Source organism: Morus notabilis, unplaced genomic scaffold (genome assembly GCF_000414095.1).
Source record: "Morus notabilis unplaced genomic scaffold, ASM41409v2 Scaffold888, whole genome shotgun sequence".
In the NCBI taxonomy this organism is placed as follows: domain Eukaryota; kingdom Viridiplantae; phylum Streptophyta; class Magnoliopsida; order Rosales; family Moraceae; genus Morus; species Morus notabilis.
Window position 1 is genome coordinate 669,841 of NW_010367841.1, and position 10,326 is coordinate 680,166.

Genomic DNA, 10,326 nt, shown 5'->3' on the forward strand with positions numbered 1-10,326 from the left:
AAAACATGGCTTTCATGGCTTATTTTTGTGTAGCTTTTTACACTGCTTTTTATCTGCAAATAATTAAGCAAAAACTAGACAAATTCCAATTAAAAATATTATGAATAAAAATAATGGATTTGTTTAATTAAAGCTTAAATATTTTAATATTATATAAATCAAAAGCAATATTTATGGTGCATTTTCATGCACTAATCAGGTTTCTACAGTAAAAAACTCTCAGAAAATGTCACATCTAACTTTTTCTTCTACAGTGAAAAGCTCTCAGAAAATGTCACATCTCAACTCGAATCCGCAAAGTAAACGAGACCTTATAACTCGAATTCACACTCGAGTTCTTGATTTGAAGTTGGGTTACTGAACGTAATATTACACTAAAAAATGTCTCTGAGTTGGGCAAACTCTAATTAAATAACTCAAACGAACGCACCCTTAAGCACCCGACAAAAGTCGATCCCCTTCTAATTTTTATGGCATATTGCCTAAATACTTCTGTAATCTTCCGTATGGGCGTTAAGGTCGTGGTTTTTTTTTTCCTTCTTTTTTTTCTTTTTTTTGCTTGTAGTGTTATTATAGTCGTGGTTACAAGCCAAGAGCATTGCAACACTCGCTAGTGCACACGTCTTCAAATGGCAAGAAAAAAAAAAAAACATTTATTTGTCACACATCCGTATGACTCAAAACAGTTAGCATGTAAGCACATCAACCGGCATTTGAGGGGCAATTTTCTGAGCCTTGATTTCACTACTCAAAACCAAGCAACCAACCAAGACCAAAATAAAATAATAATAACGATTAAAAAAGAAAAAGAAAAAACATAGACACATACTTCCTCTTTATTTCCATTTCAACTTATTAAATAGGACAGCAGGATCATTGGTAAGACTGACACCAAAAACAAAAGCAACGTCCACTCCACTGCAATCAATATATATATATATATATATATATATATATGAAATGCACTGCAATCAATTTATGTATTCGCAGCATTTACATATTATAAATTGCGGATCTTTTTATTGTGTCACTTTACATACCAACCCAAGATTTCATTACTCAACAATCTCTATTCAATCTTGGATATATAGATACGTTTTAATTTACCTACTAAACAAAGAACAAAAAAATACCAAACATTACAATGGAATTATGCAAGTAATATCACAAGATCGGGCAATCCAGGAAGGATCGTATTAATTTAATTAGTTTGTGGTTTCTTTTAGGGCATGGAATGTGGTGGGTTATAGTAATTAATTAATTGATTAAAAAGAGAAAAGAAAGACATTCTTGGCTGTATGTCGCTCTCAAGTCTCCGATCTCCATACCTTGGGGGGGAACAAGGTTATTTATTTTTATTTATTTATTTATGGTAAGGACAAAGTGGCTGTCCTTGTTTCTTTCGTTGGTTTTGTGCAGTAGTACTATTACTTTAGTAAAATTTACTAGACCTTCGTGCATTTGGTGTGACTCCTGTCTTTGCTCTGTGTGTGCGGGTATACCGGTGAGTTGCATTGAAGTGATGAACATGCCAAACTGGCACCTAGAGTATTATTGATCATCACTTCAATGGAAAGCTTTTCTTTTCGAGTCAAAACAATATATATATATATATATACATATATATAAATGAATTTTAAATGGTTATATTATGATTATCATTAAATATATAAATTTAATTACGTAAATTAATAACAATTTAATTTTATTAATTATATAAATTTTTTTAATTAATTATATAATTTATTATAATTGTTAGATTACTATCTTATAATTAAAATAATAATACATATTTATAGATAAATATAGAAATAATCATTAAAATCACATCTATATGAAAGCTTTGTTTTTCCCGGTAAACATTTAAAAACAAAATAATAATAATTTGTTAAGAAATTTCTCTATAAGACTGACACAAAAACAAAAGCAACGTCCACTCCACTGCAATCAATATATATATATATATATATATATATATATATGAAATGCACTGCAATCAATTTATGTATTCGCAGCATTTACATATTATAAATTGCGGATCTTTTTATTGTGTCACTTTACATACCAACCCAAGATTTCATTACTCAACAATCTCTATTCAATCTTGGATATATAGATACGTTTTAATTTACCTACTAAACAAAGAACAAAAAAATACCAAACATTACAATGGAATTATGCAAGTAATATCACAAGATCGGGCAATCCAGGAAGGATCGTATTAATTTAATTAGTTTGTGGTTTCTTTTAGGGCATGGAATGTGGTGGGTTATAGTAATTAATTAATTGATTAAAAAGAGAAAAGAAAGACATTCTTGGCTGTATGTCGCTCTCAAGTCTCCGATCTCCATACCTTGGGGGGGAACAAGGTTATTTATTTTTATTTATTTATTTATGGTAAGGACAAAGTGGCTGTCCTTGTTTCTTTCGTTGGTTTTGTGCAGTAGTACTATTACTTTAGTAAAATTTACTAGACCTTCGTGCATTTGGTGTGACTCCTGTCTTTGCTCTGTGTGTGCGGGTATACCGGTGAGTTGCATTGAAGTGATGAACATGCCAAACTGGCACCTAGAGTATTATTGATCATCACTTCAATGGAAAGCTTTTCTTTTCGAGTCAAAACAATATATATATATATATATACATATATATAAATGAATTTTAAATGGTTATATTATGATTATCATTAAATATATAAATTTAATTACGTAAATTAATAACAATTTAATTTTATTAATTATATAAATTTTTTTAATTAATTATATAATTTATTATAATTGTTAGATTACTATCTTATAATTAAAATAATAATACATATTTATAGATAAATATAGAAATAATCATTAAAATCACATCTATATGAAAGCTTTGTTTTTCCCGGTAAACATTTAAAAACAAAATAATAATAATTTGTTAAGAAATTTCTCTATAAAAAAATAAAAATTATCGCAATAAATTTATTTTCAACCGTCGTATCTATATTAAAAATTATATGTTATGCATATTTTTTTTAATTTAATGTAATTTTAATTGAATTTAACGATCAGAAATTGATCTTACTAATATAACCTGGTATAATTATAATTATAATTATAATAATGATAATAATAAAGTTTGATTTGTATGTCGCGTGCGTGTGCGTGAAGGTAGCACTTACCAAATCACATTAATATATCGAGTGGGAGAGAAATGGGCAATTCAATAATTCGATTTTGCGAGAGCGTACTTTTTTCTTTCTTTTTTTTTTTTTTTTTTTTTTTTTTTTTTGGAAAAAAAAATTTTTCAATTTTCCAAACTTTTTTTTTTTTTTTTTTTTTTTTTTTTTTTGGAAGAAAAGCATTTACAATTTTACAGATCTCATTCCCCACGCGAAAAACATATCAACCACGAGTAGATTCGTTTTTTTAAAAAGTCGGAAAAGAAAAAAGGAAAAATCAATTTGATGATATTGGGAAGTATAAACCTTAATAGTGTTTTACAAAAGTGAAACTCTTACTTTGGTGCCAAAAGTTTACTTTTAACAAAATTTGACAACTTAAACGAAGTGGATTAATTATACATTAATTTGTTATGAGATCGGTTAAGTTTGATCAAATTTTTGTCAAAAAAGAAAAAAACACAAAACGAAAAATGTACTATTTTTGATGATATTCTTGGTACCTAACCTATCCCTATAATAATTGAACAAGTTGAAGCAAGTGGTACAATCAATTTATTTTTACACTGCAAGAGATTATATTATATTTGTCAACTTTAAACAAAAAAAAAAAACAATTACATTTGATCAACTTAATAGCAACTGCTTTACGTACCGACTACATGCATTAATTTAAAACTATATAATAATGAAAACCATATCGTAAGTTTAGGGCCTCAATGTTAATTATTGCAAATTGAAAGCTGTGTTTTTTTTTAATTAAAATTTTTCGCTGAACAAACTGTCAATATCTATCAATGAACCTCTCTAGTGAAATTTTCTTGCGGATCTTAATTATTCTTATCTTTTTACAGCCAAGTTGTTCATTCATATCCCAAATTACGCTTTTATTTTTTATGAATATCCTGTAAGAATATATTTTATGGTATATGGACAATTAAGCACATGTAGTGAGAAATATTAATACAAGGGAATTAAGAAAGAATGATAGCTCGGTAAATTAAAAAATATGGCTTTTTTTCCTTTCATTTAATTTTTATAATCTTAATTTGGGGTTTCAACGCTTACTTGTTAATCATATATGCCCATACAAATTAACATAAATTAACTACTGTCATATAATGGGTTTCTTTGCTACATATCTAATTTCTTTATTATTTAACCCATAATTGCTTTTAATATTATTATCTAATTAAACATTTTTGTAGGACACGATGTTCCTCATTCACGCAAAGATGTGTAAACACGTTCATGTTACTGGGGTTACTCTAATTACCTGATTTACTTGTTTTATTGCTTTCAAGCCTGAGAAGATTGTAACAAAATAACGAAAAGTATGAATACGAATTAAACACAAAAGAGGCCAAACTAACTAAAAATGAAAACAAAAAACCAATATATATATATATTTGGAGCCTTGGATGATGCATACGAAATAGCAATTTTGTTATTATATTTTGCTACTGGTGACTAATACTGCATATTTTCAATTAATCGCCATTTTTTGAAAGAAATTAATCACAAATTTATTTGTCAGTTTTAAAATTCACTAATTATGATATATGCATGGTGACACACTATCTTACATGCAACTCTAAGTAGTTAAAAGAAGTAACATTAATTATAACTGGCATTTTGTACCGTGAAATATGGTTTGTCACATTTGAACGAATCAATTGCATCACCCCCATTAGAGCAAATATATATATGTGTATATATATATATATATATACCAAATTTAAAACTTTCCTCGTAGAATTTAAGTATTTATTAGTCATTAAATTTGAGTATAACTACATATACGTCTTACTAAAATAGACGTGATTTTGTTAACTGCGTAGATTATTCAAATTTAATGTTACTATGGACAAAAAAAGGTATTACAAGTTCTTACTTAAATTCAAGTATAAGTAATGAATATGAGCCAAAATCTAATGGTATGAGGAGGGCGGGATTGAAGAAGGTTTTGAGTAGAAAGTTGTGGATTCGATCACGCATCTAATTTTTAATTCTTATTTATAAAATGGTTTAATAGCACATCTTATTTATAAAATGTTTAATAGCACATCTTATTTATAAAATGTTTACTAGCACATCTTATTTATAAAATGGTTCACGTGTGACATTAAAGAGAGAAAAAGAGGCGCGAAAGTCTATTTGACCGTGCAAATTCAATTTTAATGGTGTTACTAACTGAAATTTTACCTGTTTAATTCGTTGATATAAGTTTTTAATTTGAGTTGAGATGTGATTTTATGTGAGAGCTTTTTACTGTAGCAAAAAAGTTAAATGTAATTATTTATGAGAGATTTTTACTGTAGCAAAACTCGAATTCTAAACTCAAATCAGCGAAATGAATGGGGCCGTTTTTAAACAAACATAAACATCATTAATGAACACATGCTAAGGGTATATTATTTCATGATCAAGTCATGTTATTAAAGTTTAAATTTAAATTTTTTATTATTAATTTTTTTTTATCACATACACAACTTCAATAATAACTTATACATTTTTAACCGTATCGACAAATGTAAAGGGTATTCTAAAATACTATGCATTTTTTTTTTTAAAAAAAGCACAAATTCAAGTACTTGTACCTTAAAAAAATTCAGGTACTAGAAATAATTGACTAATGGGGTCAGGGTACAGGGTTTTTTTTCTTTCTTTTTTTTAAAAAAAAAAATTCAGAGGAGAAAAAAGAGGATAAGAGAAGAAAAAATAACGTTCCAAGTGCAACACCGTCGTTTATTTCATAAACTAACACATGCGTGAAATTTGCCAAAAACAGAGCGAGTTTCTTCTTCTCTGTTTCTCTCTCGTCCATTCAAAAACTGTTTCGTGGGCAGAGAGAAGAAGTCGCTCAAAAGCTTTTCAAACACTTCTCATCAACTCAGCGAGCAAACAAGCGACTCTCTTGGGTCCATGTAAGACACCATAAAAACAGACTCAGACATCCGTACCATACTCACTCTCTTACGCAGAGAGAGAGAGAGAGAGCAAAAGAAAAGATTAATCAGATTATTATTTTTATTATTATTATTTTCCATATTTAGTCTCTGGATTGAGAGTAGATTCTCGTCCTCTTGCTCTTGGTTTAGATTTTCCTGCTCAAGAAATGCTTAAAACGATCACCAGAGAATAAGAAGAACAAAAATAAAAAATAAAAAAGAAGAAGAAGAAATGGAGGGGAGTTTGAGAGTTCCTGTGGAAGCGCATTGGTAAAATTTATAACTGCTCTATTTTTGTATGATTTTTTTTTTGTTTTTCCTTTTGCCCTCATTTAATCAACATATTTTTCGGTTTAGTTTGGTCTGCTTTTCTTTGTCTTTTTTTTATTTTGGGTTTTGCCCTTTATGAGCGTTCATTCATGGCGTATGTCGGAGAGCAGAAACCTTATTCTCCACGGTATGCCTGTGTTGACTTCGTCATATTCTCTCTTCTGGGTATGTCTTTTTTTTTTTGTTATTTTTTAAATCTCTCTTATTATTATTATTATTATTATTATTATTATTATTATTTTACATTGATTTTGAGCGTCTGGATGTCGTCCATTTCATGTTGTGTAAAGGAGGCAAAAAGGAAAAGAAAGCTTTTTTTTTTTTAATATAGAGAGGTTTTCTATTGTTCTATTGTCTTGTATTTGTATTCTGTTCTTAGATGTCTTTTGTCCTTTGATAACATAATGTACGATAATATCTTCGTCTATTGTGTTTCATTTCTTGATTTTGAGATTGTGGGATATGGGTATTTTATAATGCACGAGTCTTACTTTCTTTCTTAATGGTAGACGTTTTTTCTGCTTAAGGTTTCCTCATTTTGGGACGTCTCATCTTGTTTTCTCTCTCTCTCTTTAATTTTTTTTTTTTTTTTTTTGGAGTGTGCAGTGAATTTTGTCTCTTCATGTTGTAACAGAAAGGTACAGAGGGTGGTTTCATGTGTTTTGTGATTTAAGCTAGTCCTTTTTTCTTTTTCTTTTTTGTATATGTTTTATATTTAGATTCCCTTTGTGGGTATTATGGAATTTTTTCCCCACCTTTTTAATTGCCATGAGTAGAGATTTTGAGGACTTGAACGACCCTTTTATGGACTCGTATGCCCAGAAGTCGACAATTCAGAAGCTTTTGATTCTTCATTTTTATGGATTAAAGTTTTTTTCCCCCAATTTTATTCAGGGATTCACATGTCTTCGTTGAATCATAACTCAAAACTTAACCATTTTGACAGATGGTTTTTCTTTGTCATTTCAGTATTGACTTTCTGTTCTAACTCAGGGAGAAACTTGTAGCGTTGGAATTAATCTTCTTGAGATCGTTTTATCTTTCTAATCCTTCAACAATACCAACAAAGCAGACTAACAAAGTTACATTATATTCTACTTTCCTGGCCTTTTTTTTTTTTGGAACTTGTTCTAACATTTCAATCATTTTTGACTCAAGGGAGAATGAGAATGAGAAATGTGGAAAACCACAACCACCAAACATTCCTGGACATGAGGTTGCTAAGGTTAAAACTAAGAAACAAAATTCCCTGTACCCTTCTGCTTCTGCTGAAGGTAATCATTTTTCAATTATCTGTTTCATAACTCTCCATAGCTGACAACTTTTTTATGCATTTTTTTGTTCTTTCATGTTCCAATTTCCAAATTCTTGGCTTTCCTTCTTGTGTAGATTTGAGATATTTAGACATGGAAAAAGACAAACCTGATGAATCATCTCCGAGAGGAGTTTTAGACGCCTGTACAAGAGACTCACAAAGTAACAAAAGCTCTCATGAAAACAGCAAATCCAAGTCCTCACAATCAGGGGGACTATTCAATTGGAGTAAACTCTTGAGGTTGTGGAGTAAGAAGTCTATTAAGCGCTTGGCCTCGTTTCCTCCGGTCAATGTTCCGAAGATATCGAGGAGAAAGAGCAGAAGTGAAAGAGAGAATCCGCAATTATGCATCCTATACAACTTCCAGAACTCATTGGTCAGCTTTACCTTCTCCGAGCTGCAAACTGCGACCCACAACTTTAGTGCCGGTAGATATTATCTAGAATAATCTCATTTTTCAAAACTGAATTTCTCTTGATTGTTATATAGGTTTCTTGCTACTGATTTGTGGTTCCTATTTCTTTAGAAAATCTGGTTGGAAAAGGTGGCTATGCCGACGTTTACAAGGGTTGTCTGAAGGATGGACAGCTTATCGCTGTAAAGCGGCTGACAAAAGGAACAGCAGATGAGAAAACATCAGGCTTCTTATCTGAACTTGGCATTATAGCTCATGTAAATCACCCCAATGTTGCTAAATTGATTGGAAGTTGCATTGAAGAAGGAATGCACCTTGTTTTCCAATTGTCTCCTCTTGGGAGTTTGGGATCTGTCCTTCACGGTTTGTTCATAAAATCCTCATCTTGGTTTTAGATGGCCTCTTAGTTTAATGGTTGATTGGTTGTTGTTGTTGTTTTTTATTATTATTTTATTATTATTTTTATTTGTGGGAATGTAGGTTCAAAGAATACAATAATAGGTTGGAAAGAAAGATATAAAATTGCTTTAGGAACAGCAGATGGTCTTTTGTACCTTCATGACAGTTGTCTGAAGCGAATTATCCACAGAGACATCAAGGCTGACAACATTCTCCTTACAGAAGATTATGAACCTCAGGTACTTTTCAAATTTCGAACCAAGAACACTTGACTGTTGAATCTTTAAGAAGATCTTTATATTTTCTCATTAGCCATAATATGATTTATCAACCATAACTGTTTTACCAAAGTAACATTTCCTATGAGTATTGACTAGCCTTTCATACAGATTTGTGATTTTGGGCTTGCAAAATGGCTGCCCAAACAATGTTCTCACCACAATGTCTCTAAATTCGAGGGGACGTTCGGGTATGTAAGCTAAAATTTTTTAATACTGTCAGAAACATCTGTTTCTGACAATTCTTGGTCTCCCTCATACCCGAAAAAATGCAGGTACTTTGCTCCTGAATATTTCATGCATGGAATAGTAGATGAGAAAACTGATGTCTATTCCTTTGGGGTTCTGCTCTTGGAGCTCATGACTGGGCGTCCAGCATTGGATGATCAACAGAGAAGCCTTGTTATTTGGGTAGATCTGCTTTTCAATGATTTAAATGTCGTTAGGACATCATAATTGGATACTCTTTTTATTCATTTATTTTTGCCTCTCTTGTAGGCCAAGCCTCTTCTTGATAGCAATGATACTAAAAAGCTTATTGATCCTTCTCTTGGTGAAAATTACATCCCAGAAGAGATGGACCTGGTGGCTTTGACTGCGTCTTTGTGCATTGAGCAGTCTCCTATCTTACGTCCTCGAATGAACCAGGCAAGTGCAGAACTAGATGGATTCATGTCTCCTATACTTTCATGATTTACTCAAGATCATTTCAACCACAGTCATCTTTGGAAAATTGAGAAAGAACAAACTTAGAGGGGCATAATCACATTGTTTTGTTGGTTGTAGGTTGTTGTAGTGCTTAGAGGCGATGAACAAGATTCCGCGCGTGCAAAAGAATGTAAGAAAGGATCCCTCCAAAGAACATACTCAGAAGAGCTCTTGGATGTTCAAGAATACAACTCAACTAAGTATCTGAGTGAACTCGACAAACACAAGCAGGTTGCATTCAGTTCTTGAGACAATGTTAATTATAAGTGTCCGGTAAGGGGATGTTTGGAAGTCCCATGGAAATTTGGTCATTCAATAGTGTTTTTCATGGCAATTGAAAAGCACTACATCCTTTAAACTGCGCCTTAAAATGCAGTGGAATCGAAAACTAGGATGAGCTTTATATTTCAAGTTCCATGTAAAACATTGTCTGAGTGACTTTGTTTGCAATGGACACCCAAACGGCTACAATGGTTCTTCCATTACTTACAAGGTTTTGTTTAACAGATTATGGGAAGCTAGTTTTCAACTTGTACAAGGAAGTATATAAAATAGCATACTTTACAGTTTACAATGGTTGTGCAATAATATATGGTGGATTATCCGTTTGTGGCCTATGGTTGTCGTTTCACCTGACTCTTTTATTTAATCGTTCTTGTCGTTTATACGTTTTTATGACGTTTTCTATTGAGTATTTGCATTTAAAAATTTCTTTTCTTTCAAGTTCTCGTCTTCTGGTATTGTTATTCGTTGAGTTATTGTCGTTTCTTATG

The 10,326-nt window shown here is 31.0% G+C and overlaps 1 protein-coding gene across 1 annotated transcript; it reads left to right on the forward strand.

Annotated features, from left to right (window-relative positions):
- The first annotated feature begins 7,565 nt into the window (after positions 1-7,565).
- Positions 7,566-9,823, forward strand: LOC21403559 (receptor-like cytosolic serine/threonine-protein kinase RBK2). Its single transcript, XM_024175702.1, has 8 exons — positions 7,566-7,712; positions 7,828-8,181; positions 8,280-8,531; positions 8,649-8,806; positions 8,957-9,036; positions 9,121-9,256; positions 9,344-9,493; positions 9,632-9,823. The coding sequence occupies exons 2-8, from the start codon at positions 7,845-7,847 to the stop codon at positions 9,800-9,802; spliced, it is 1,284 nt and encodes a 427-aa protein (XP_024031470.1). The 5' UTR covers positions 7,566-7,712; positions 7,828-7,844; the 3' UTR covers positions 9,803-9,823.
- Positions 9,824-10,326: the final 503 nt, after the last annotated feature.